The sequence below is a fragment of the Curcuma longa genome, chromosome 7, assembly GCF_044706935.1.
Source record: "Curcuma longa cultivar G26 ecotype Majalengka, Jawa Barat chromosome 7, ITB_CL_G26_1.1, whole genome shotgun sequence".
Lineage (NCBI taxonomy): Eukaryota > Viridiplantae > Streptophyta > Magnoliopsida > Zingiberales > Zingiberaceae > Curcuma > Curcuma longa.
In genome coordinates, this window is record NC_133867.1 from 8030640 (window position 1) to 8057715 (window position 27076).

The window sequence follows — 27076 nt, forward strand, 5'->3', positions numbered from 1 at the left end:
AAAGAAGAAGCCAAGAGAGGAGAAGAGAAGAAAGAATAAAAAAAGGGGGAAAAGAAAAGAGGATTTCTTTGTTTTGTTACTTTAAATGTTAATAGTTATTTGCCTTATGGTGTTTAATTGTCTTTTGCCTACTAAAATCTATGCTCTTTCACTGCTAATCATGGTGTTGCAATAATTTAATGATGCAGTTTAAATTTAACTTAAAATTAATTTTATTCCAACATCATCACATAGCGACAGTTTGGCCGAGTGGTCTAAGGCGCCAGATTTAGGCTCTGGTCCGAAAGGGCGTGGGTTCAAATCCCACAGCTGTCAATTTTATTTTTCTTTTAATTCTGTTCCAGCCTTCCTGGTCTCATCGTTGAACAAATGGGCTTTTGGGCTTGGCCCAATTAGATGGATTTGATTCAAACTATTTATATGTTCTTGGCCCAATTAGGTGGATTCGATTCGATCTATTTATAGGGAAAAAGTACACCCAATTTGGTAATATTTAAACGAAGATCAAATCGATGCCAACTCGACACCCAAGAGTTTAATGATACAGTTTAAATTTAGATTGAAAATAATTTTATTCCAACATCAGGACATGGCGACAGTTTGGCCGAGTGGTCTAAGGCGCCAGATTTAGGCTCTGGTCCGAAAGGGCGTGGGTTCAAATCCCACAGCTGTCAATTTTTTTTTTCTACCCTAAACCATTTAATTCTCTTCCTCGTCTCATCATTGAACAAATGGGCTTTTGGGCTTGGCCCAATTAGATGGATTTCATTCAAACTATTTATATGTTCTTGGCCCAATTATATGGATTCGATTCAAACTATTTATAGGCGGAAAATACACCAAATTTGGTAATATTTAAAGGAAGATCTAGTCGATGCCAATTCGAACATGGTCGAAGTCAAACATTCGATCGGAGACGAGGCCGACGGTTTCTCCCATCGGCCAAGAATCCCACAGCTGTCAATTTTTTTCTACCCTAGACCATTTAATTCTCTTCCTCGTCTCATCATTGAACAAATGGGCTTTTGGGCTTGGCCCAATTAGATGGATTTGATTCAAACTGTTTATATATTCTTGGCCCAATTAGATGGATTCGATTCAAACTATTTATAGGCGGAAAATACACCAAATTTGGTAATATTTAAAGGAAGATCTAGTCGATGCCAACTCGAACATGGTCGAAGTCAAACATTCGATCGGAGACGAGGCCGACGGTTTCTCCCATCGGCCATGTTCGAGGCAAGGATCCCAACGACCTTCGCGGGGCCCACTCCGCCGCCTCCCTGTCTAACGGCTGGACGCGCTCCTCCTCCCCCTCCGGGACAACCGCGGCGAAGTCCAACTGCCGCCGCCTTGAAGAAAACCGATTCATCGCCGCCAGCTGCGGCGGCTCCATCACCGCCTCCGCCTTCTTCACCGCCGCCGCCTCCATACCGCCGCCGCCATCTGGATCCTCCTGGCAGAATGAGACCGTCGCCCCAGCGCTCGACCAGCACCCTGCAGAATCGCTTGATTGCCGGTGCCGCCGCTCCCGCTCCCTCTCGGGTCGAACTTTTCCGAAGCAGGAAACCTTGGGCGAACCGGGCTCTTCCCCGGGCACCGACGATCTACGGTCTCGCTCTCCGGGGGGTTTATTAGGGAAGAAGGGGGCGACCGTGGAGCGGCGGCTGCTCTGGCCGAGGGGGCCCGATTGACACTGAATCTTGGCCGGGCCCGGGAGACCGATGATGGGGGGCTTCGGCTGGTGGTTACCGGAGAAGCGTTTGGAGGTGGAGGAGGGCTTGAGGTTGCCGTGCTGCCGCTGCTGCGCCTGCGCCTTGGGGTTGGTGCTCCCCTTGGTGGAGTCGTCGCGCTCGTAGACGACGGGGGCGCCCAGGTCGTCCCATTCGAAGTCCCCGACCGGGACTACGATCGAATCCGGCGGAAGGTCAGGGTGGTCGGCTGGCGGCAGCGATTTCTCAGGCTCGCATCCGACTCGTGCGTCTCCGCCGGCGAGGCCGAGCTGCGGCATTTTCCGACGCAGAGAAAGACAAACGAGAACGGAGACGACGAGAGAAGGCAGGGCAGCATCCGAAACAACTGGAGCGGGAATTAAAATCTAACTCAAAGGGTGTTTTGGTAATTTAATTTAATTTATTTAGATTTTCTTAAGAGTTTGGTTTCTGGAAGCCACAGGCGGCGGATTTGCTCAGTCGTTGACTCGCATGTCTCCTTAATGACTCCCATAACCCATGCCCTTTGACTTTCAGTAAGTCAACTTTCATGCCGATCAGTTGACAATTCTCCTCCAACATTAACTATGGTTGACTTTGTCGAAGCTAACCTCATCACCACTGTAGCTCTGCTTCTGAAAATTTCTGAAGCATTAAAATGTTCAGAAACGGTTGTGCTCATATTTTTTAATAGAGTAGAAAATTCCATGGATCTGGCTCCAACTGCCGTTGACTTTGTCACCCAAGAACAGCTGCATCCAATGATGTGACATATTAGAACGCTTCAAACAATTACATGCTCTTTTAAAAATATATATGATAGCTTCTCAGATTTTTGGCCATTTGGCATGCACATTTGTTCATTCTGTTGATTAAATTTACGTCATAAACTTCTTTCTTTTGATTTTTATTTACTCTTGTAGGTAGATTTTCTTAAGAGAGAAAAAACAATAAAAAAAGAACTTACCTCAATCTAAACCTCAGCATGATAAATCTAATTAGCTAGTTTGATATCCAAAGGCAACTAGAAACAAAAATAACAAAACGAAATTGCAAATTTATTTATTATTTGCCACAAGATCCACAAACCACAACTAAAGATGCATAAGTCCTACATGAAGAGAATATCCTCTTCTTCCATTAAAGTTTCATACAGAAACAAGGTTTGAATATACTAATAGCAACCACAGGCTTCTTGTTGTTCTACAATCCTTGATTTATTGGCTCGATGCAAAGTTTCACAATCGGTTAGTCGCGGGAGACTACAACCACCTGTTTTCCGACATTTCGCCCTTCAAAGAGGCCTATGAGTGCTGCAGGGGCGTTCTCAAGGCCTTCAACTATGTCTTCCAAGTAGTTAATTTTCTCTTCCTTTATCAATTGCACAACCTTCTCTTCAAACTCTGGATAGCTGCCAAAGTGATCAAATACAAGGAACCCTTCGAGGCGGATGCGCTTGGTAACAATATGGAACAAGTTGTGCACCCCTTCAGGTTTCTCAAGGTTGTACTGAGAAATCATCCCACAAGCCGCAATTCGACCTTTGTTTCTCATGTTATGAAGAACAGCTTCAAGCATTGAACCACCTACGTTCTCAAAGTAGATATCAATGCCTTCTGGGAAGTACCTGCAGAATAGAGAATAGTAACAACATACAAATTAGAGAGCTCTTTTAGCTGGCAAAGATAAAAAAAGTTAACTGAAATGTATAATTGAAAATCTAGTGTATTTTTTACAAATCCGTGCTATGCCATAACCAAACCTTGTAAGCTTGAACCATAAGTTACCGCAAAAAGAGTTCTGCGAAATATTTTTGGTAGCCCATCCTCATTTTATAGACTAGGAAGGGTTTCCAAATGCAACAAACTCCACCTAATGTTGGATCTAGGAAAGTTCAATGTACCTAATCTTACCCCTTGCATAGTAAAGAGACTAGTTGTGAACCGAATCTCAGTTGCCGATAATGCAATGAAGCAACCTTACATTGGGAGACAACCCTTTACAAGATGATGTAGACACTACTATAGACTCTGACTGAAAGTACCTTGCTAAAACAGCATTTTGTTTTAAAGCGAAATTCATTCATTTTGTATGACATGCAAATCTAACAAACATGACTCTTTGAATAAAATGCTTAGTCCTGAAAGTATCAATTTTGTGGATAATCATAGAAGGCTCTTATGTTGTCCTACTTTTCATAATAAACACCCTGTTAGGCTCAGATGCATCAAGAAACAGAATACTAGTTTTAGTTTCCATTCTCACATACCTTTTAAATGGTCTCAGGAGAGTGTTACTTATAACAGAGAGTGCATTATGCAAAACAGCTGCATGACATTCAAAACCATAAATCATATTCAGACAAGTGACCAACCTCTTCAAAGCTTTAGTCAGATCAGCTTCCTTCTTATAGTTAAAAGCCTCGTCGAAGCCAAACTTAGCCTTCAGAAGATTTACCTAATGAACAATAAGAAAAGGAACATTAAACAATTTACAAATAATATAAGTTGATGTGCCTTTGTAAGTAAGTTTACTATACAATAGTATGTCAGACCAACATACTAGTGTTTTCCATTTTGCCAAATGTCAATGTATTAAATGTTGGATACTAGAAAGTAATATGAGCACTTCATTCGTCTATCCATGTAAACACAAGGCCCTTGTCTTTGCATTCAGTTTTTATTGTAGAAAAGTGATTTGTAATAGCCTTCCTAATGTGACTCGATGCAGTATTTTGATTCGAATATGCATTCACCTTTTTAATAGATGCTTTGAGTAAGTATGCCACAAACTAATTTACTCGTGGAAGTAAACGACAATTCAAAGCTTGTCAAACCTTTTCGTCAGAACCAGCACTTCCGACAACATAACAGCCAAATTGTTTGGCAAATTGTCCCACAATTTGGCCAACAGCACCTGCTGCTGAAGATACAAAAACGCGCTCCCCCTTCTTTGGAGAGCAAATGTCGTAAAATCCAACATAAGCTGTAAGACCTGCCATACCTACAGATTACAACAGTAGAACTGTTATTAGAGTTAGAAAAATGATAGCTCATCTCAACTCAGAAAATGGTAGTTCGTCTTGAAGTGACATCGTTGTTTGTAAACTCATACTACAAAATTAATATTAGAGGATGAATTTGTTGCCCAACACAAAGTAAGTATATACCACAAAATTATTATTGAGTATGAATCTGTTGGCTAAAGTATCTGCATAACAACAAACTAAGAAGTGACTTTTAAGTATGTCAACTAAAACTTCTAGCATAGGACTAACATGGTCTTCGTGGATGTGATTAATGTCACATAAAAGATAACAGATGTGATTAATATTAGTAAACTTGCTGCTTTATGAAATTTGAAAAAGAAACAATGTTCGGAACTTTAGCCCAAGCTTTAAATGGAGGCACAAGCATGAATACTGAAACTGTTCTCTATCACTTCATGTTGTGTGTCTATTCTATGTTTAGTGAGAAGGTGAGCCTTGGTGCAATGATAAAGTTGCTGCTGTGTGACTTGGAGGTCACAAGTTCGAGTCTCGAAAATAGCCTCTTGAAAAGCAAGGTAAGACTACATACAATAGATCCTTCCAGAGGATCCCGCATTGACGGGAGTTTTGTGCACTAGACTGTCCTTTATTCTACGTTTAGTGAAAAATCAATCTAAAAGCAGTACAGCCACTAAAAGGAAACATTAATGCTAGCCAATATTTGGTTGACTAGTATCAATTTGATTGAACTAGAAAGTAATCAACAAATTTTTTGTCTTGATATGATTGCTACTAAATTATAATGTTGCAGACAGATTAACATGCAGTATCACATTAGAAAGGATAGAATGTACGATATTCATTAAAATTATGCAGAAAACAGCACTCACCAAGAATACCAGTATAGTAAGAAAGTGGAATTTCAGTGTGATGAATTTTGAAAAATCCTTGTGGCTTTGTAATGAGGCTATACTCTTCCCAACCAATTTGGCCCCACACATAGTCACCAGTTCTAAAATCAGGGTGGCTGGAGTCCACAACTTTTCCAACACCGAAACCAGTTATCGGCTGTACAAGAACAAAAATGACATTAAAAATCCAGATATTAAAACTAATCAAAACTAAGGCATGTTAGTATTATTACAATTATTGCTCACCTGCATTGATGTTATTACAGTCTATCTAAAAGGGAATTATTCTATAATGGATTCTCTTGAGTCATGAATTACTAATGAAAATAACTAAGCTAGTAGAGGACAGCCTTTCAAAATTAAAGCTTTGCAACTGCACTAAAACGAAATGGCTAGTTGTGAAGAAGCTCTAGGAGGTGTTAAATGTACTCAATTAAACCGAGCACTTCTTGTCCCAAGAATGTGAAAATAGTGGAGGAATCTATAGTATGAATGAAAAGAACAGTTGGACAGAGGAAAAATAAAAATAAAATAAACAAATGTGGGGAAGAGGATATGCATTGACTGGAGTATAATGAATACAAGCAATGATGGAAAATTTAGTATTAACAGGATAAAACAAACTTGAAGCATGCACAAATGATACAGCGAAGCTTTATATGAAAACCTAAAATATTGTGTAACTAACCGCTGCTCCTGTCATTCATGAACTACATCTTCTAGTATTCAAATGGATTTTAGTTGTAGCTGGCAACCTATGCCAGCATGTATAACTGCTTTTACATTATCACCATTGCATTGTTCAAGGGAAACTTCTAAGATACAGAAACACTTTTTAAAATTGAATCAGTGTTTTGTATGACTATATCATTTATACCTATCGTTACACTTGAAATATGACTTAGAATGTTCATAAGCTGATGCTTCTGAAATGAAAGCCTATGACTACCTTCAATCCATACCTTAGTTTTTGCCTTCACATCTTATCAAGTCCATAAAGCAAAGGATTTACCAATAAGTTAGAGCAGCACTACTAAGACATTGTCAACCCACGATCTTGAAATCAGAAACACATGTAAATATATATTTTTGTCTTACTGAAGAGAGACAACCAGTAGATTCAGGACATTAGTTGCATAACTGTTCCAGATAGAGAATACCTGGAATGTTTGCCTCATCAGTTCATCCATTTTGCTCAAGTTTCACTTCTTTACACATACTACTGTCAAGCCTCGAAAAAATTAAATCTGTACAGCTAAATTCACATAGATCTGACTGGATCTAGCTATCCAAGGCTTCATTATTTCTTTGAGTTTTTTTTCATATAAAGTTAATTTTAGCAAAGAGATCAGGGGACTAATATTGACTATGACAGATGCACACTCTCAGTAAACTATGACTACAAAGAATATGTCTGCAATTTCTTAGTAAAAACATAGAAGGATCAGCCAGCCTGGGACATCAAACAAGCCAAATTAAAAGACCATCAAATGTGTACAACTCAAAATAAACACTGGTATCCTTGTGAGAGAGATTTTCGAAATTTAGGCCACATGTAGTAGCCAATCGAAACTATCCCTCATTCTCTTTGCAGTATGTTATACTTCTCAATTCATTTTGTACTCATGTCCACAATAGAAGCATCAGGCCTGTTGAATCACTAATTTTTCGAGATCTAGCATCCCTCATCCTACTTACTGCTATTTTATTCCATTACTGACGATCCAAAATTCCAAACTTTTCAAAGCTAAAATAACACTCTATGCAAGCTGAAAGCATACACTATTTTACTAAGAATCCAACAATTTTGTCCTCGACGAAGATCAGTTTCTCATAAAACTAAAAGGCCCTTTCTTTACTCCCTTGGCAAGGTTCCTGAGACCTGTGCAGGCTAAGGCAAGATACTAATTCCCTATGAATCTACATACTCTTTTAAAAATTATAAAAATACTTTTTTTCTTCTCGCCCTTAGTCTTTCCCCTCGAGCTAAAGTAACGTATCCCTGTCACATGAATCCAAGTGTCTCTAGTCATAAAAAATAAGAATCATGGAACTCTTCCCATAAACCATTCCATCTCTACAGTTTTTCCTATAGACGCCCTTCTCTTTATAAATAAAAAGGGAAACACTTTGCGAGATCTCCAGAAACTCCATTTTAGAAGAATTTAAAATGATCGGAATGATTATCATCTAGGGTGAGTGGCGTGGCGCGAGTGGTTGTATACCGTGCCGGGGACGAATTCGGTTACGTAGCTGCCTCCCTCGTGGTTGGTCATGCGCGATCGCATGTAAGGGTCGCAGGAGAGGTAAAGGTTCTTGAGTAGCACGGCGGCGGAGCCCTCCGGCACCCGCAGCCGGATGGTGCCCGTCGTCACCAGCTCCATGTCCGTCTCCTTAGGCGCCCCTTCCGGGATGAAGTGCTTCAGTATCACCTGCTTGTTCGCCACCACCACATCCTCCGCCGATGCCATCGCGCTCTCCCACTCTGCTGCGCCTGTCGGCGAATAAAATAAGCCTTCAGGGCGATTTTCAAATCAAACACCATATATTTTATATTTTACAAAAGGCACCCCTTCGATCTATGACTATGACACTTTTAAATCAAAGTAAAAAAAATAATCAATTATATTAAAATAAAATTTTAATTATTTCATCGATCACTTAAATTTAAAAGGCATTTTAATTTAAAAAACAAAAAAAATAAAATTATTAGTCACTTTTAAATGAAAGTTTTGATGAAATAATTAAGATTTGGAAAAGAAGTGAGGTGTGATTTGAAATTTTTTTAAAATGTGGTTTGAAATTTTTTAAAAATCTCTGTACTGAAAAAAAAAAAAAAAAGTGTGTTCCACGTTTATTGAGAAGAAAAACACTCAATTATATGGAAGTCTTTTTAATAATTGTAATGTCTTCCAAAACAACGGTAGATGTCGCACATTTTCTTCTAAAAAAACATGTGTCGCACGTTTAATAATTGAATTACTCATGGGAGCCCGCGAGGACTCACTCATGTTTCTTGTGATTGATGTGGACTTCTGTGATTAATCGAACCTTTGTAATTCGATGAAATCGTGATTAATAATATTATTTAGTTATATCTATTTATACAAAAGATAAAAGTTATCACTCCAACAGTCCACATACGATTAGACTCATAATTATTTATGAGGAGTAAATCGAAAAATTATAGTTGGTCATAACAGATGAAGATATTATTTGATTATATGCCCCAAAAACTATTTAGTTAGTTGTATTGGTAGCTCAAGGTCCTTTGTTTCACCTGCTTCATTTATCTTATTTCATGGATTTTAGGTTTACATTTTATGTTTCATGTATTTCTATTTCTCCCTATATATTTATTTTATATTTGTCCTTTCATATCACAAAAATCTACTTTTGGATAGTAGAATTGTCAAACAGATTAATCTATAACGAACAGATCAACTTATTAAAAATTCATCATATGACGGAGCAAGATAGACTGACCTATTAATTCGATGGGTTAAAAAATCTCTAATCTAACTCAACTCAAAATGAGTTATGAATTAAACAGTATTAACTCAAGGATTTATTAAAAAATAAAAAATATTAAATATTTTAAATTTATATTACGATTTAAAATGAAATTTTTAAATTTAAATTATAATTTAAATAGATAAGTTCATTGAACTTTTTAATTTTTATTTTAAATTTTTATTTTTTTTAATTCGCGGATGAATCCAAATCTAAATCCAGAATGAATTGATAATTTCCCAGCCAAGTGTTTTGGTCTTCACGAGCGAGGGGGCGTGAGTTTGTTTCGCTTTTCTAGTTTTCTTCGGGTTCCTCCGCCCCCGCCCCTCTCTCTCTCTGACCTTTCTCACTCCCCCTCCATGGTTTCGCTCTCCAGCTCCATCCCGTCCTCGTTCGCCTCTCGCTTACGGACGGCGCACGAACCCCGTCCACTTTCCCAGCCCACCTTCTTCGCGCCCCGATCTCTCTTCGGCAGCCCTGTGTCGGCGTGGAGGAGAAGGATCGCAGTCGCTCCGTCCAACCCCTCTCGGCGCCCCTTCGTCTGCGAAGCTGTCTCCGTGAAACCGCAGACGGAGATCGAGGGTCTCAACATAGCCGAAGATGTGACGCAGGTACTTCGAGATTTATCTTGTTGGGGGAGGATAAGGTCTTTGTCTCTTTGAGATGGAATCATAAAATAGTTTTTATTTTAAAATTTTCATAGATGGCTTGATATGAATGTTTACTTGTCTGTAAACCTTATCATTCTAGTATAAATCAATTTTGAGAACTGAACATATATTTAAGTCGAGATTTTTTACAACACTTTTTTATTATTAATTTTTTCCAAATGGTAGACGATATTTATTTATGGCTATTTTTCGATTTTGTTTAGGTTGGTAATTTTGGAGCCTAGTGGTTCTTTTCACAGGAATGGTTGAAAGATGTTGATACCACTTGTGAACTACTGTATTCTAGTTTTCGCTTTGCATCAGTTAAGTTGTTTGATGTAACTGTATTCTTTTGGAGATCTTGTTTAGGCATCACTTGTTGCAATACCGTAAGGGAACTATTTTAACAAGTTAAAGTAAGGAGACACTATTAAATTAAGCAAAATGATCCAAAAGTGTCTCACTGATCAATCTGTAATCGCATTCGTCTCTATTTGGTAATGGCAAAGTTATACTGTCTGAAATGTATGTTTATGCTTCTTCTTTTTATATTACAATGTTTTATTGCTTTCTTTTGCAAACCATTAAATTAGAATTTAAATCTATCTAATCATCCAGCATCTATAATTGGCTGCTTTCTTACAGCTTATAGGTAAGACACCAATGGTGTATCTGAACAATATCATAAAAGGGTGTGTTGCAAACATTGCTGTCAAACTTGAGATAATGGAGCCATGCTGCAGTGTTAAAGATAGGTAAGTTGATTTAACTGTTAATGTATCTTTAGAACAGTTAATGTATTTTTTACAAGAAACTATACAAGGTTATATAATATATTTGCTCCGTTTTTTCAGGATAGGACACAGTATGATAGCTGATGCTGAACAAAAAGGGCTCATTACACCTGGAAAGGTAATCAAATGGCTTTTTTCACTGTTATTGTTTCCTTCCATTTTTCCATATCAATATATCATAAAATTGTATAGGGGATAATTTCACTTTGTTCACATAATTTTTTTTATTTTCAAAATGCCCTTAAAAAATCTTAATTCCTTCCTAAGTGAGTTGCTTTTGGTTTAAAGCTCAAGCTAGATTCTGTTATATTATGTAATGGTCGACACCATGTGGCATCCACATGGCAGCTAGGTTGATGCTACATTTCTAACATGTTGGAGATGGTACACATATTCTATTATAAAGAGAATTTCATTTTTTTTTATTTTCCATTTGATTTGCTCCTAATGCCTCAACCTGTGACATCTACATGGTGAAAACCTGATGTGTAGGTTGAGCATCTGACACAAAATTCCTTGTAATTTTCTCCTTGACATGTAGCGCCATATGGCAAGGACATTGACCGTTAGTTGACTGAAAACTTGACTTGGTTTTTGTGCACTTGTACAACAAATTGAATGAACTTTGAAAAAAGATTCTTTGTCTATTGACAGCACAGTACATATAATTCAATAACATTGGTAGTTCCTATTAGTAGGTGTTGAAGTTGAAGAAAGACGAGTCAAATTTAACATTGGTACATGCTTGATTGTTTTCTTGTTGGGAGTTGTGACATATTTGACAATGTAAAACTAGTTAAATATGTAATTAGAGTCGGAATTAGATGGCACTGACAATTTGTCTTAACACGAGTAGATGCTGAACATTGAACAAGGAGATGTAATAAATCTTTTAGTTTGTGAAAAATTTCTATTTCAGTTTTTGTTTCCCTGAAAAAAAAATCTAAAAAGCGAAAAGGAAAAAATAAAAGCAAATATTTGTCTACAGATTTATGACAACTTTGTACAATAATTTTTAAAAAGAAATATACAGAAAAGATATTTGATCTTCGTGAAAGGAAGAAAAAGAAAATACTATAAATGATCTTTAAAAGAAAACTCAAAAAACTGGAACTAAAACATCCATTGTAATGGAAAAAAAGAAACTAATCAATAATCATATGCATGAATATAGCAGCAATTATTTAGCTAAGTCAATTTAACAATCAAATATAAAATTTAATTGTTGAAATTTTGGTCATGTTGTCTGAAAAAGTGAGTTTCTTGGCGGCTTTAAGTCATAGTAAATGCTTCAATAATGGTATCAGTTTTTATTTAAATATTTGCCTCTTTTGCCCTTTTGAGGTTTTTTTGTAGGATCTTATTGTAGTTTACTATATAAATCTTCAATTTCATAGTCATAATTACTTACTAAAAGCTTATTTATTGATGTTTCTAAAGAGTATATTGGTGGAACCAACAAGTGGTAATACGGGGATTGGTCTTGCATTCATTGCTGCTGCCAAAGGCTACAAACTGATTTTGACTATGCCTGCTTCTATGAGCATCGAAAGACGAGTTCTATTTAAAGCTTTTGGAGCAGAACTTGTCCTTACTGATTCTGCTAAAGGCATGAAGGGAGCAGTTCAAAAGGCAGAAGACATCTTGAAGAAAACACCTGGTGCGTACATGCTCCAACAGTTTGACAATCCGGCAAATCCAAAGGTGACATTCTACCAACATAATTCTTCGAAGTTTTCTTGTTCTATTACCAGCGCTATGTTATTTCATTCCAATATACTCTTACAGATACACTATGAGACTACTGGTCCTGAAATCTGGGAAGATACTAGAGGGAAGGTTGACATTTTTATTGCTGGAATTGGCACAGGCGGAACTATTTCTGGTGTTGGCCATTATTTAAAGGAAAAGAATCCTAACATTAAGGTTCTTCCTTATGATTCTTCTCCTTATCATTGCCCTTTTTTCCTTTTTTTATTTCCTGAATTTCAATCTTGCTATTCTTCCATCACTTCTTCAGGTCATTGGCATTGAGCCTGCTGAAAGCAACATTCTTTCAGGAGGGAAACCTGGTATGAACTGCCATTATATGGTGTTTCTTATTGTGCTTCAACATGCTTTTATCCCCTTAAACAAAACTCTTCACATATAGGTCCGCACAAGATTCAAGGAATTGGAGCAGGTTTTGTACCCAGGAATTTGGACCTTGAAGTAGTAGATGAGATTTTAGAGGTATGAGCTTGTGAAAATTATTTGCTTTGGCATTTTGATTGTGTTATTGATGATTGAATTATTCACTAGTCATCTTCTCGTTGCATTTGATGGATAAAATCTTCTTCATCTGCTAGCAGTGCATCTACAGAGTACATACTTTCAAGCTCATATCCTATTCAATTATGTTTCTGATCACTTCTCTTTTCAAGTTCTATTTCTCCTGTCAATAGTCTAAAAAATTTGAGCATTTTAAAACTTTACTAAAAATAAAGTTTAAATTGTTCTTCTCTTAAACCTTCATTCTGTCGGGTCCATCTGAATATATGGTTACCTCAATATTGATGTACACTATCCTTTTCCTACTTTCCTCTATATTCCCACCGTGGCTTGTTGAGTTAACTTGGAATGCCATTGTCAATTCCTTTGCCTATTGGAACCTACTCTTTATGTGTCTCCAGGTGTTGAACAATGTGCCAAATAAATAGGTCTGAATATTCATTATTTAGTGGCAACACCTGCATTTGTAAGCCATGACAATTTTATATGCAACTTAAATTGTGTCAGCTAAGATACAACTTCCTAAGGAGAAGACTTTGCAATGTTATATATGGTGAAATTTGATGGCATTGATTTACATAAATGGTGACAAGGTTTTGCACCTTGTAATCTAATTAGACTGCTTTATTTTTTTAAACTTCTGCAGATTAAACCATTGATGATGCAATAAGATAGATAAATGATTTCACTTTCATTTATGATCTGTGTGGGGGAACTTACTGCAATCTACATTGTATGAATGACATGACAGTTTTTTTTTTATACATATGCTGACACATACTGAAACACTCTCCTAGTTCACTTTTCATCATCTCCTACTTATTTTGCTGCAGATATCAAGCAATGAAGCTGTTGAAACTGCAAAACAGTTGGCTCTCCAAGAAGGATTGCTGGTATCTATACCCTCTTTATGACTTTTGGTTCCAAATTTTGTTGTCAGCCTATGTTCATAGTTGCTCGTTAACTTATGACCATCACCTTAAATATATGATGTTTAAGTGCTGTATTACTTGTAACTCATGTCACATTGTGTGATATTTTCTTCTTCTCAAATTTACTGAAAAAGAAAACCTAGTTTTTAAGATTTGCCTGTAGTCTTAATACTTCCAGTTTTTGGGAAAATAACCTGCCCATGGGGCATGTTTCAAACTGATTATTTGGTGTAAAGATATTCCAAATTTCTTCTGGATGCAAATGTTTTATGAGCTTACCTGCATTACTGTACTAGTTGGCTATGCCTTCCTATGGTGGTCTGTTTATTGAATTCTTTGAATTCATGAACTCTTTCTTAATTGTTGTTGATTATGTTTAATTCTATGGATTCATGCGGCTCTTTCATAAATCTTTTGTTGATTTTGTTTAATTCCCTGAATTCAGGCAACTATTTTGCAATTATATCAATTATCCTTCAATATTGTCATACTCCCAAGTCGTGCATATTTTGTTCATCTTTTTGCAACTGACAATCTTGTTACTTATCATGATAGATTTCTCTAGAGTATGAAGATTTGGGAAGCATGGTAGTTAACCTTCAAAAAAAAAAAAGTGTAGTCACCTATTGCTTCTGATGGATAGGAGTGTTTGCCTCAAATTTCCTCGTAGCTGGCTGTAGGAGTCAATTTATGATATTACTTTATGTAAATATGAATAATTGAAGCTACTTAAATTATAATTAATTTCATGTTTCAAAGCAACTCTTCTTTTCTATACAAAGCATGCAGAAACATTAATATCAGTAAACTGAAGTATGAGAGCTATGTGAAGATGAAAAGTTGAAGAGATGATGGAGATTTGGTACCTATTATTCATTCTTGCGTCCTGTATATTCTTTCTTCTAAAAAATGTCTGACCTTGGCATTGACCAGGTCAACTACCAATGTCTAGAAAGCTATTTCAATTTTTTAGAAATAGTTGATGTAACTCCTGAATCTCTTCTAAAGAGAATTAAATTCATTGAAACATGATTCATACTGCTATTGAATTTTTCCTAGTTAATGCATTTATAGAATGATAATGTTACAACTAGAAGTTGATCAGACCTAAAGTCCCTAAATTATAAAAAAAGACGAAGTAAAATTTTATGCTCACATTAAATTTGAATTCTAATTTTAAATATCAAGGTTCCTCTGTTGTTAGGATTGTGTTATGAGCATCGTGTAGTGTATGTAGTTCATTCATTGCAGGATTAATGTAGGAAGACTGGTATTCTATGAATTTTATATTTTTCATAAATATATGATTTGTTATTATTTTACCATAAACAATAGGAATTTATTCATTGCATGTGTCACCAAAAACATTAGATGAGATATCAAACCGTTTTTATTTTTGAGATGCTCCATCTTGCAATGAACTTACAATCAAATTCATTCAGCATGCGATCCTTAGTATTTTGGATACTCTTCAGGTTGGAATTTCTTCCGGAGCAGCAGCAGCTGCAGCAATAAAGGTTGCAAGTAGACCAGAAAATGCTGGGAAACTTATTGTGGTATGTCACTGCTTACAATTTTTGTTCTTTTTTTTTTATAGACGTTTGTGGAAAATAAAACTAAACTAATAACTTTGTGATCACAATGATATAGCAAGTAAAAGACAAGTACTAATCAAAGAATAAAAATAACTCAACTTATCATGCTTGAAATATATGTTCTCTATTAAACTATAAGGAATAGGGAAATATTGGATTCCCTTCTCAGTCGCCTATTCTATAATTGTTTCATGCATCTTTATTGATATTGCATTGTTATATTTTGTTATTTCTATCATATTGATTTTGCTTTTTGTTTTTTTGGGTGCTTTCTTTCTAGTTATTTCTTGAGTTCTGCACAAAACTAAACAAAATTATATAACCGTTGTTTCTTCATTGGTTAGGTTGTGTTCCCTAGCTTTGGTGAGAGATACCTGTCCTCTATCCTTTTCCAATCAATTCGAGATGAATGCGAGAAGATGCAACCTGAGCCCTGATGCAAACTTGTAACATCTTCAACTCATTTTATTCAGCTTGTTGGCAATAGCTATAAGCATACATGTATACTCTTTTAATGCATAAAATGTAAACACATGGTTTTGTTTTTTTTTCTCAGAGAAAAAAAAGTAAGCAAATAACTAATCGCATAGATGGTATATTAGTTTCACTTTCTTTGAATACATGTCGTATGCTGAGATTTTAGGCAGTGATAGAATTGTGCACAACTCACAAAGTTTTAAACTCGGTCTAAAAATGTGCACAAAGCTGATCGTTTTTGTTCTACAAGTTTATATTTCTATCATAATATGCATAATACAATAAGTTTAATCTACTCGTTAGCCGCCTTTTTGTTTATCTGTTCTTTGATTTATCCTCTTTGGTCATGCTTTAGAATCTTAGATGTTTTATAAGAATATTTTTGAATATATGTATACACAAGCAAATGTGATAATGGTAAGACAATGATAGTGAATGCTTTTGAAGTTGGATTGCTAATTTGGAGTAAACTATTTTCAATGGTACATTAATTAGAATAGAGCTTAGTGTTAATTGATAGCTTGAAGGAAGATATCTTTAAAATGAAGTCTATTATTGGAGATTCCATTGACTGTCTAGATGGCCTAGAGAATTAGGTGCTGCCCTATCCTTTAGCATGCATGCTCTTCTTCACCTTGCCATTACCATTCATTGACATGGCAACGTCATTAAGCTCATCGCTCGTCGAAATCAATCAACGACTCCTCCACCCTCTTCGTCCTTGAACACACCGACTTCCTCAACTACCCTGTTAAGAATTCTTACAAACCTTTGATCGTTGCAAATTGTCTAGTCATAGCCACCCCCTCTTCTATCTGTCATGATGCAAGGCAGTTCTTTAATCATGAGACACGTTGTCGTCACAAAGGATCTGCGCAGATCTTGCGATTCCTTTCTCTCGATCGGTAATTCCTTAATTCTGATAGTAAAATTTCGGCGGCAAAGATTCTTAACCATTTCAAGGAAGGAGGAGATCACGGCACTGACTGTACAGGTGGCGGTGCTAATATATACATTTATATTAAATTACTGGCAGTTGAGAGCCTGCTAAATTTGCAAATGGCTCCTTTAATCATAAAGCCCACTCCTCTCCTTTTAGCACAGTAGCGAACGTGTCAGTGGAGCCGGCGCCGGGACCCGGCCCGGCCGTCTAGGGGTATCCTCACCGCCGCCCCGCTCACGGGCAACGTTAGCTGCAGCTAGCCAGAGATCCCGGGCGACGGAGCGCGCGGCAGGTCAGCGCGGGCGGTGACGGCACCGCCGCGGGCGCATTAATGCAGCGAGCAGTAGCAAGTAGGATGGTCGCTGGATTGCCATAACCGGCCTCTGCTCCATGGCGCGCTGCCCGCGTGGGACACAGACGCCGCCCGGGCACGCACGGGCCCGCCCACGATCCTGCAGGAATATAATCCATGCACATTTATGTTAGTTACTATATCCATGCACCGTCTCCTCTTCTTCTCTGCAGCAGCTGGCTCTCTCCTTCCTCCTCCTCCTCCGATGGCGGCCTTGGCGATCTCCTCCTGCGGCCGGAGAGCTCTCCTCGTCGACGACAATGTCATCAACCGAGTAATTAATTGCACTGGAAGCAATTAACTGATTAATTATATAAACATACAAATCTTGTTTTAATGGGTGCGTGCGTGGCGTGCAGATGGTGGTGAGGAAGCTGATGGAGGAGCAGGGGATTGCCTTGGAGGAGGCGGAGAACGGGAAAGAGGCGGTGGAGCTGGTCAAGGAAGGCAGGGTCTTCGATCTCATCCTGATGGACCGGGAAATGCCCATCATGGATGGTCCTCAGGTAATGAACAGTACTGCTAGCTGCATGCAGCAACTACTCCTTACGACGACATGCATGCATATATATATACTATACTACACACACATTCTCGCTCACAGAGAATTTCACAGGCCACTAAGCAGCTGCGGTCACTGGGAGTGACGACGCCCATCGTAGCTCTCTCGGCCGACGCCATGCAGTCTGACAAGGATTCTTTCCTTCAAGCCGGGGCTGACGACTTCGTAGAGAAGGTATATATATATACACATTACTGAAATATCTTCGAAGTTAAATTTTTTGACAGAATCTGTAACCGTGGATGTGTTTGGTTTGCAGCCTCTAAATATAGATAAGTTTGCTTTGGTTCTGACGAAGTATGGCCTTCAGGATGGCCAAGCTGATCAGTAGCCGTATCTCTGCATGCATGTTCATCCCTGCATGGCGCATGCAGCCCGGTTGTTGTCCACTCTGAATAATATATCAGTGAGGAGCTAGCTTAGCTGCTGTTTTATGAAGCACTATATTTAATTTATCGATCGAGTTTGGCATATATATATCTTCGTAATAAACTGGACAGAAATTAGTATGTATATGTAAGTATCACTACTACTGGTGGGTTCCTTAGGTCATGCTCCAGATCGTATTATGAAGCTTAGATCTATATATATATCTAATTAATCGAGTGAGTTTAAAGATGATGCTATTTTGTTCCATTATTCATACTGTTTCTAATTCCTTTTAATTTTCTTTCACTCTTAATTAGCAAACAACTTAAAATAAATCAGAAAAATTAGAGAAAAGAATGAAGAAATCAGAGGCTCATGTTCCTTTCTCCTCTTATGCAACGACGTGCGTGGCAATTTCTTCATAACCATGGGGACCACAGGGACCTACAGGCACGTGGCAATTATACATCGGAAGAGAGACATGAACATCAACTGTTGTGATTGAGTTGTTTTCCTTGAGAAAAAAAAGTACAAACACTCTAAAAAGATGTAACCTCCCTTTTCAGCACAACTTATATTATTGCACTACTTGAAAGAAAAGTTCAAACACTCTTTGGACACAATATTACAGGTAAATTCACTTTGAGCACCACTTACAGTTCTGCAGGTAAGAAATACTGATCGATCTCATCGTTTAGCTAAGAATTTTACATAAGTTTATATGTCGATATTATGTTTACAATTTATAGCCCTTCAGGTACGTGAAGAGTTCAGTAATGCTTTCGAGGAACTTAACTAAACCATGACACTTACAGCTCTTATCTGTGTTCAGGGAACAATTCAAGCTTGGGATTAATACTGAATATCGATAACTTGGTTGAACTTTCCCTTATTATGTTGCATGGCAGAACTTATATGATCTAAACAGTGGCAATGTTATGGATCATCTTCGTGATGAACTAGATCTTTATGCAGGATTCTGTAATTTTTTTTCCATGTTGAGACCTACCCGGTGCTGTAGTTGTCCTGCCACTCTATGAAAAATCAAACGGAGAAAAGGTTGCTCAAAGTTCATCTTATTCATGCTTGTTTCACTTACGATCCCTACCGCCCTTTGACGAACTCAGTGTCCCGCGGAATCAGGCCTCCACAAGGAGATAAAAGAAGTGTAAGCTGTTCCCCAAGATTAGCATCAATCCCTTCATGGCCATCGAACTCGTTTAAACCGATTAAGTCTTCAATTGATCCCCTTTCCAACATGCAATCAAATAGCTCAGCTTCCTTTGAAAGTAGATTCACTGGTTCACTACTATCATAGTCTTCCCTTGCCACGTCTATCTTCAACCGAGGCTTTCCTCTTCTCTTGGAGATATTGCAAGGATGTTGAGGTGGAGTAGTTCTTGCAGATATGTTTAACCTAGACGGCATCGAGGCAGCCTTTGGAGCTCCATTGCCCCGAATTTTTGAATCATATTTAGCAGCAGAATTCAGTGCTGTATTGAATGGGATCCTTCTAAATCCTCGAACATCTTTCTTGTTGGCTTGTGGGCTGTGCTGATGGATCCCCAACTTAGTGAGCTTTGACGAGGGAATTCCCGTAGTCGTGACATTTTTATCTTCCTTGCTACAGGGAGATGGGCATAGAAACTTCTCAAAGTCCAGGAAGTAGTACAAGCTGTGGTCAAGTGGCCAAAAAAGTGGTTCATCTGAGTCGGTACTTGTCGTATTGACTTCATCCCCTTGATCAACAGATGTTAAGGATGTACTGGACAGCCAAGGTTTGAAGTTTCTCACAGCACTTACGGCGCCGAAAGAAGGGCTGGGAAGAACAGAATCAGAAATGCTGAGTGATGTTTCTCTACCCTGAACAAGCCCAGAATCCTCCCTCTCCAGATTCAACGATGATACGCAAATATCTATTCTATCAAAATCCCATGATGATGTATCTGAACTCATACTGCTGCCCGTCGAATTCTCAATCTGGTGACAATTGCAACTCTCTTGACAGACAACCGAGATCTCTTTCCCTTCACCTCCGATGACACCTGCTTGTAGTCCCTCCTCATCTTTTCCCTCAGAAATATCTCCCTTGTCTAAAGAAACAAGGGGGATTGTCGACAATGGCATCGAGGAGAATTGACTTTGCAGCGAGAGTCTAAAGTTACCACACTGTGTAACATCTTGTGACCCATCAGAGCTTAGGATAGAAGAAGACAAGCTATCTGAAGATATTGACATGTGCTCACTTTCTTCAGAGAAAATACCAGTGAAGTTAATTGGATCATCCACATCAATAACCCTTTGTTCACATTCTGGCAAATCAAAAGAGGTCATTTCTAGACAAGGTTGAGCGCCGCCTAACTTCTTAATTTCAGTCATTTTTTAACAGTCAGTATTGATTTTCGACAAGAGTCATTCGTCAAAAAGAGCCATTGCTGCCGGCGAATACCATTTGCTAATCCACCTAGATAACATAAATAAAATCATTATGCAGGATTTATATTGGAATGTTGTATAACTGCTACAAAGGAAAAGGCTAAGAAGTACTACATTGAACAAATCAACTATGCATATGCTTTGGATCAATTATGCTTGTGAAATCGTCTTATAAACCAAACAGCAATGCCCTAAGGATCCATTTGTTTGCTGGAAAATAGCAATGCCCAAGTTACCACAAGTGGTCATCTGTAATTGATCGATAGTGGAAAATGCTCTATCCACATATCCGTGAGGATGGGCAAGAATGAATAGGAAAAGAGATCGAGTTGTTCTCCAAGAAAGTATATTACAAACCAAACTTCACATAGAGGTTGCAAGGACAATTCTGTGTTTCTTTCAATCTCCAATATTATTTCATTCGGGTATCAACTACTAGAGTAATTCTACTTGAGAAAATCACTCTACACTGAAACTTATTTTCGGTGTTCCTTAAAGGTAATAAAATAAGTTTCAAACATTAGATTACATTTACTAATGCAGCGAAATGCCATCTTGATGCTTCAATAAACTAAAACGGAAAGAAAAGAGGGGAAACATGGTAGATGGCCTTCTTTAAACAAATAAGTATGAAAGATTTTCAATAACAAAGCAAGGACCTATAGTTTCTTCTCCATCAATTAACATCTTTATAAATGATAACAAACAAACAAAGAAGCAAACTGAACACCATGTAAGAACACTGGTAGAGGCATTCCTCTGTTACAGACACAGACTTCTACTAATTAGGTTTCACCATGTCGTCCAAAAGTAAGATTTTAAAAACAAATCAAACACATAAGACCTAATAGGAAGAACATGTATAAAATATCTACAAAAGAAATAATGAACTCATTTTCTTACCTAAGAGATCACGATCATCTACCTAAAAACCAGAAGAAAGAAACACTACAAACCTCAATTGCCCTACAGCTAAAACACAAACATGCCCAGACACAATCTTTTCTACTTAAACTCCCCCAAAAAAAACTGCTACAACTAAATGGCGATTATATGCTCTCTCAAAAGCACCCAAAAAAGATGACTTTCTTATCCCAAAAAACAACGAAAAACACAGGAAAAATCAGATCATATCGAAAGAGCTAGTGGCGAATCATCCTCAGAGATTACCATTGCCAACAGCAAAGTCATCACCTCGGGTGATCTCCTCGTCAAGGTGCGAGCGCGCGCCGGAGAGCAGGGCGTCTCCTTCCCGCGTCTGAAATAGACTCCGTCTGCCCCGTCGATGCACACCTTTTGATGCATTCAATCCAATTTCGTCGGTCTGATAACGATCAGACGGTGATCAGAGCAGTCACATGAGGGCAAGGTAGTCATTTCACTCCCGCGACTGTGGAGGCCGTGTAGCTTGGGAGTAGGGAAGAACGAAAAGGTGTCAAGTAACGGAGGTCCGTCACAGACCGTTCGATCGAAATCGTACGTTCAACATGAGACGTGAACCATAAACGCCGTCAGTAAAAGATGACGGCCACTGGACCATCGTAGGACAGTGGGAGTTGGCTTTGCGCGCGCCAAAAATCTTCCTCACACGCCGTTCTAGGCACTCAAAGATGTACCTCTCTCTCTATTGAACTGGCATATGGGCCCGATCCCACTCTGGATAATTGAACCAATGATTTGATCGAACGGGTATGAAGTGGTTTCTGAAGTGGGTTTCATCTTTTGACCCAAAGCAAGTTTTGGTTGGACGGGTATCGGAAGTGGTTGCTGAAGTCCGTTTCATCTGTTGACGTGGCAGTTTTTTTTCTCGTTGGGTTGAAACTTGAAACCCGACCGGTCCAATCCACCGGGTCAAAAATGACATCAGCATGACGAAAGAAAATCTTTTCTTCCTTACTATTGTTGGTAATTTTATTACAAAGGAGACTTCATTTGAGTATTAATTTCCCATAAAGAGGAGTTGGTAGGAAAAGTCGAAAAATCCAAGTCTTTAAGAGCATTTGGCAATAGATTTAATTGAGAAAATGTATTTCAGTCTTCTAACTTAAAATAAAATTCAAGTCTTCTTCATTCAAGAAAAAACTCAGACACGTAATAAAACCAATCAGACTGTAAAATACCATACTCTAAACATATTATACGTATAGTAGTTGGAATTGATTTTCTTTAAAAAATATATATGAATTTGGCTAGGGATTACATAGCGACCGGAGTCAAATAAAATTAAATCGGTCGTTATTTGTAGGTTTTTTTAGTGATTATTTGATTGCGAGTATAGTATACTCTACATTGCAATCCTTACATAATAAAGGAAGACGAAGAAAGATTTGCTTAGAATTTTGCACGCATTGATGTATAATGATTGTTCCGGAAATACCTCAGATGGTTAAGCTACCAGTCAACGAACAGTTCGATGTGTGCTATCTCTCGAACGAGTTCAACGAAGAAGATGATGAGAATCTGAAATACACTTCAGAGAGAGGTTAGACTGGTGCCAGGGAGTCCCAGCAAGCCACTCCGATGTTCAAGTTAGGGTTATTTAGAATGGATGAATGTAGACAAAAAAGAAGATGATCTTAGAAGAGTTTTTTGAGTCGAACCTAGAATAAGGTTGTGTGTTAGACTTTTTATAGCTTGCTAAGAGCATCTCCACATCGGATGGGATAGTGTCATTATAGAAATCTACGAGGGGATCAGAGACAGTCATTTCTTTTTAACCTTATATGTAGAAAAAGGAATATCTGAGGGGGCCAAGGACAACCTAGTAACTCCCTGTTCATTATTGGGTTGTCGCGTGTCTACAGAATGCATTCCCCTTTAGGCTCATATAAGACAGTGGTTCATAGACGGTATAAAAGTAGGGCCTAGGATGGAGCTAGCTGAGGTGGTGTGGCCGATGCGAGATTTGAGGTTGAGATGGTCGAGACAAGACTCGGGACCTAGATGATCGAGACGACCAAGACAAGGCTAGCTAGCCAAGACGAGATTAGTTGAGACGGGACTGGCCGAGACGGCAGAGACAAGGCCGACCGAGACAAGACTGACCGAGACGAGACTCAGCTAGACCAAGATGAGACGATCGAGACAAGGCTAGCCGAGATGAGACTGGCCAAGACGAGACTCAGGACCGAGACGATTCTAAAACCAAGGTAGGTTCGAGATCAAGATTGCTTTGGAGGCCCACACGATGTCAAGGACGACTGAATCCATGTCAAGATTGAAGTGTGGTCTGAGCCGAAAGCGACATCTATTCCACATTGGTAGAATCAGTTCATCCGGATTCATGTTGATCACCAATCTTACCAATTCAGCATGAACTTTGACCCTCGCTTGACTATTGAATTTTATCATAGAGGAAGCCACGTCACCTATAACACCTGCATAATATGAAGATTGAAGTATAATTGGTTTATTACTCACACGGCTTTAATTAAGCATGATGCGTGCATGGATGCTGATAAGCATCACAAGGAATTGGAAGCCAAATGGGATTCTTCTTTCCGGCCACTCATATCTCAGTGGCTAAAGCGATCATCTTCACGTACGTTGATCCATGACTATGCATGTATGCATGTATATATCTGAATCACTTGCGTGAATCACCAATAATAGATTTTCTGAGACGGATTACACTCCCATTAAATACATCAAATAATAGTTCCTTTTGCTTGCAACTAACACAAATAAAAGAACCAAAAGCAAGCAGTGATCAGGAGAATTAATGTTCCCAGCAACGATAGCAATGCGATCAGTCCAATCGATCCACCACCAAGTCATTGCATTATATTCAAGTCGATCGACCTTATAAATTCCAGCAGAGCCACCGCCAAGTCCTCCCACAATTAACATCGATCCAAGCATTCATATATCTCGGTGAAACTTCGTCGGAATCAGGCCATGAAGGCCGGGGACTGCGTGAGTTGCTTGGAGGAGAGCAAAGTATGTGCCTGTGTGCGTGGAGACGATGAAGTACTCCTTCAGTCGCGGAGTGAGCCAAATGCCAAGGCCACCAGCTCATTCACGCATTCTGTCATCAACATGATTGGCATGCTTATAGGTACACGCATGCATGGATCCTCGAATTTCCTAGATTTTCCGTTGATTACTGCAGTTAAAGTTAATTGGCTTCCGTAACTGATTTGTCGATCGGTTCAGGGCTGGGGCAGTTGTCGGCTCCCTACGCACTGGAGAACGGAGGATGGAGCTCGGTGCTGCTGCTCATCGGCTTCGGAATCATGTGCGCGTACACCGCGCACATCATCGGCAGGTGCCTCGACGACGGCGGTGGCTCCAAGAGTTACCTAGACATCGGCGAGCGAGCTTTCGGATCCAAAGGCAGGATCGTAGCCTCTGCTTTCATCTACCTGGAGATCTTCTTCGCGCTGGTGTCCTACACCATCTCGCTCAGCGACAACCTGCCGCTGGTGCTCTCCGGCGTGCATGCTCACGCGCCGTGGCTCCACCTGTCGACTGCGCAGCTGCTGACGGTGACGGCGGTGCTGGTGGCGCTGCCGACGCTGTGGTTGCGGAACATGTCGTCGATCTCGTTCCTCTCCTTGGGGGGATCCTCATGTCGCTGCTTATGTTTGCGACGGTTGCGTGGGTGGCGGCGTTCGGCGGCGTGGAAGGAAGTCATGAGATTCCGGCGCTGAGGGTTGAGATGCTTCCGAGGATCTCGGGCTTGTACATGTTCAGCTTCGCCGGCCACATTGTGTTCCCCAATATCTACACCGCCATGAAAGACCCTTCCAACTTCACCAAGGTATAGAAATTCCTTTTTCATCCAATTGAGGAGGAAAGGAAATGCTATAATTTGCCAAAAACTAATTCAATCGTCTACATAAATCTTATTCCTGCTTTATTATCCAATTGATGGGCGACACGGATGAACTTGAGAGAGAGAATCTATGATGGTGCAGGTGTCCATTACAAGCTTCACCATTGTTACCTTGCTCTACGCCGCACTAGCCTTCATGGGCGCACAGCTCTTCGGCCCGGCGGTGAGATCGCAAATCACGCTCAGCATGCCGCCACGCCTCGGCGCCACCAAGGTGGCGCTTTGGGCCACCGTGCTGACCCCGATGACCAAGTACGCGCTGGAGTTCGCCCCCTTGGCCATCCAGCTGGAGCGTCGCTTGCCCCCTGCCATGTCCTCGCGCGCCCGCACGATCGTCCGCGGCGCCGTCGGCTCCGCCCTGCTGCTCCTCATCCTCGCTATCGCCCTCGCCGTCCCCTACTTCGAGCACGTCCTCAGCCTCACCGGCTCCCTCGTCAGCGTCGCCATCTCCATCATTTTCCCCTGCGCCTTCTACCTCAGGATCTACTGGGCCCGCGCCTCGCGAGTCAGTGTCGCCTTCCACGTCGGGCTCATCGTGTTCGGAGCTGCGATTACGGTGATGGGCACAGTCTCGTCCTCGAAGGCCCTGATTCGAAGCATTCAGAGAGGCCATTAAACAAATTGTATAAGTGGATTTCCCTCGATAGATCATATTACGTTCAATTGATTAAATATTTATCATATTTGATATCATTGGCATGAATCAATATCAAAAGATGACCTTTACGGATTTACACAGTTTGTTCTCGCGCCGACCTTGTTTCTTTCTTTCTCCTCCTCCCACGCACCAGATTTCTTCTCTCCCTTCTCTCCCACTCTTCTTCCAACAGCAAGCTAAGCACTCAACACCAACCCCGTACCAGCAACCTTCTCTTTTCTCTGCTGCCCTGTACTAGCACGAGCAAGAGCCGGCTCCGCCAACAACAACATTATCAATTTTCCAGCATCATTCAGATTCAGCCACTGCCCGCCTCCGCTGTCTCCGTTGCCGTCACCGCCACAGACAGCCGTCGAAACGAAAACGTCAAGGAATAAAGACGAAGGTGGAAAGGAAACATGGACTAATTAGCACCTAGCTAGGGCAGATTAATTCAGCCGTTGTCCTCTTCCAGCCTCTCTTCTTACCAGCGGCTAGCTTCTCCCTCTTTTTCCAACAAGCAATAGCAAACAACCATCGTCGTCGGAGTCTAAGAAAGCCCCGCCTCCTTATTTGGGTTTGATGTCAACTTCATTTATTTTTCTCTCCATTTAGTTTCTTGATTAGCTGTAATTTTTTTTAAAATTTTTTAAAAAAAAAGCAGGACAAAAAAATAATATTTTAATCATAAAATCCTTCAATATAAATGTAAATAATAATTATTTTAGTCACAAAATCCTTACTTTTTATTCTGATTGGGGAGATGACTATCAAGCTTTTCATCGCCATCTTGTTTCTTATGGAATGTTTACTAGTCTTTTATTCTCACATTACTCCTTAACAAAATGATTCTAGCTATTGAAAAAAAAAATCTACATGTAGGAAAAACAACCTTAGCTCTTTTTAATAATGCATCAATTTCTCATAAATTCTAGGATGGAGTTGTTAGCACTTCAATTTACCTCATAAATCGCCTTCCTACTCCATTACTTGATCAAAAGTGTCTACTAAAGAAATTTTATAATCAAATTTTCGACTATACTTTTCTTTGAGACTTTGGCTACACATGTTATCCGTGGCTACGTCCCTCTCTAAA

The 27076-nt window shown here is 39.4% G+C and overlaps 6 protein-coding genes and 2 non-coding genes across 8 annotated transcripts; 5 read left to right on the top strand and 3 right to left on the bottom strand.

Moving 5' to 3' along the window:
• The first annotated feature begins 235 nt into the window (after window positions 1-235).
• TRNAL-UAG (transfer RNA leucine (anticodon UAG)) lies at window positions 236-315 on the top strand. The gene has a single exon. It is a non-coding gene; the product is annotated as a tRNA-Leu (tRNA).
• Window positions 316-594: 279 nt separating this feature from the next.
• Window positions 595-674, top strand: TRNAL-UAG (transfer RNA leucine (anticodon UAG)). The gene has a single exon. It is a non-coding gene; the product is annotated as a tRNA-Leu (tRNA).
• Window positions 675-1083: 409 nt separating this feature from the next.
• LOC141832672 (uncharacterized) lies at window positions 1084-2052 on the bottom strand. The gene has a single exon (XM_074720131.1). The coding sequence runs from the start codon at window positions 2009-2011 to the stop codon at window positions 1154-1156; it is 858 nt and encodes a 285-aa protein (XP_074576232.1). The 5' UTR covers window positions 2012-2052; the 3' UTR covers window positions 1084-1153.
• A 697-nt stretch (window positions 2053-2749) lies between these two features.
• Window positions 2750-8089, bottom strand: LOC141831876 (2-alkenal reductase (NADP(+)-dependent)-like). Its single transcript, XM_074719291.1, has 5 exons — window positions 7838-8089; window positions 5592-5769; window positions 4549-4715; window positions 4087-4169; window positions 2750-3339 (listed from the first exon to the last, which is right to left on the bottom strand). The coding sequence occupies exons 1-5, from the start codon at window positions 8081-8083 to the stop codon at window positions 2961-2963; spliced, it is 1053 nt and encodes a 350-aa protein (XP_074575392.1). The 5' UTR covers window positions 8084-8089; the 3' UTR covers window positions 2750-2960.
• A 1308-nt stretch (window positions 8090-9397) lies between these two features.
• On the top strand, window positions 9398-15918 carry LOC141831548 (cysteine synthase-like). The gene is made up of 10 exons (XM_074718928.1): window positions 9398-9736; window positions 10421-10530; window positions 10630-10687; window positions 12010-12273; window positions 12358-12495; window positions 12590-12641; window positions 12722-12801; window positions 13674-13733; window positions 15248-15328; window positions 15712-15918. The coding sequence occupies exons 1-10, from the start codon at window positions 9485-9487 to the stop codon at window positions 15802-15804; spliced, it is 1188 nt and encodes a 395-aa protein (XP_074575029.1). The 5' UTR covers window positions 9398-9484; the 3' UTR covers window positions 15805-15918.
• Window positions 15919-17274: 1356 nt separating this feature from the next.
• Window positions 17275-18231, top strand: LOC141831549 (two-component response regulator ORR41-like). The gene is made up of 4 exons (XM_074718929.1): window positions 17275-17413; window positions 17499-17645; window positions 17756-17875; window positions 17961-18231. The coding sequence occupies exons 1-4, from the start codon at window positions 17285-17287 to the stop codon at window positions 18030-18032; spliced, it is 468 nt and encodes a 155-aa protein (XP_074575030.1). The 5' UTR covers window positions 17275-17284; the 3' UTR covers window positions 18033-18231.
• Window positions 18232-18683: 452 nt separating this feature from the next.
• On the bottom strand, window positions 18684-21731 carry LOC141832346 (uncharacterized). The gene is made up of 2 exons (XM_074719848.1): window positions 21677-21731; window positions 18684-20534 (listed from the first exon to the last, which is right to left on the bottom strand). The coding sequence occupies exon 2, from the start codon at window positions 20447-20449 to the stop codon at window positions 19175-19177; it is 1275 nt and encodes a 424-aa protein (XP_074575949.1). The 5' UTR covers window positions 20450-20534; window positions 21677-21731; the 3' UTR covers window positions 18684-19174.
• Window positions 21732-23953: 2222 nt separating this feature from the next.
• On the top strand, window positions 23954-25959 carry LOC141832573 (amino acid transporter AVT1H-like). The gene is given in 5 exon segments (XM_074720058.1): window positions 23954-24079; window positions 24401-24563; window positions 24662-25060; window positions 25063-25268; window positions 25426-25959. Coding segments are annotated over 5 exon segments (1428 nt in total).
• Window positions 25960-27076: the final 1117 nt, after the last annotated feature.

Bases quoted from the DNA above. Each gene is read 5' to 3' on its own strand.
- LOC141832672 (XM_074720131.1), bottom strand. From the start codon at position 2,011: ATGCCGCAGCTCGGCCTCGCCGGCGGAGACGCACGAGTCGGATGCGAG.
- LOC141831876 (XM_074719291.1), bottom strand. From the start codon at position 8,083: ATGGCATCGGCGGAGGATGTGGTGGTGGCGAACAAGCAGGTGATACTG. The intron at 4,716-5,591 runs GTGAGTGCTGTT...TGTAATCTGTAG, and splicing joins TTACTATACTGGTATTCTTG to GTATGGCAGGTCTTACAGCT. The intron at 4,170-4,548 runs GTTTGACAAGCT...ATTGTTCATTAG, and splicing joins GTGCTGGTTCTGACGAAAAG to GTAAATCTTCTGAAGGCTAA.
- LOC141831548 (XM_074718928.1), top strand. From the start codon at position 9,485: ATGGTTTCGCTCTCCAGCTCCATCCCGTCCTCGTTCGCCTCTCGCTTA. The intron at 12,274-12,357 runs GTGACATTCTAC...ATACTCTTACAG, and splicing joins ACAATCCGGCAAATCCAAAG to ATACACTATGAGACTACTGG. The intron at 13,734-15,247 runs GTATCTATACCC...GATACTCTTCAG, and splicing joins CTCTCCAAGAAGGATTGCTG to GTTGGAATTTCTTCCGGAGC.
- LOC141831549 (XM_074718929.1), top strand. From the start codon at position 17,285: ATGCACCGTCTCCTCTTCTTCTCTGCAGCAGCTGGCTCTCTCCTTCCT. The intron at 17,414-17,498 runs GTAATTAATTGC...CGTGGCGTGCAG, and splicing joins ACGACAATGTCATCAACCGA to ATGGTGGTGAGGAAGCTGAT. The intron at 17,646-17,755 runs GTAATGAACAGT...AGAATTTCACAG, and splicing joins CCATCATGGATGGTCCTCAG to GCCACTAAGCAGCTGCGGTC.
- LOC141832346 (XM_074719848.1), bottom strand. From the start codon at position 20,449: ATGACTGAAATTAAGAAGTTAGGCGGCGCTCAACCTTGTCTAGAAATG.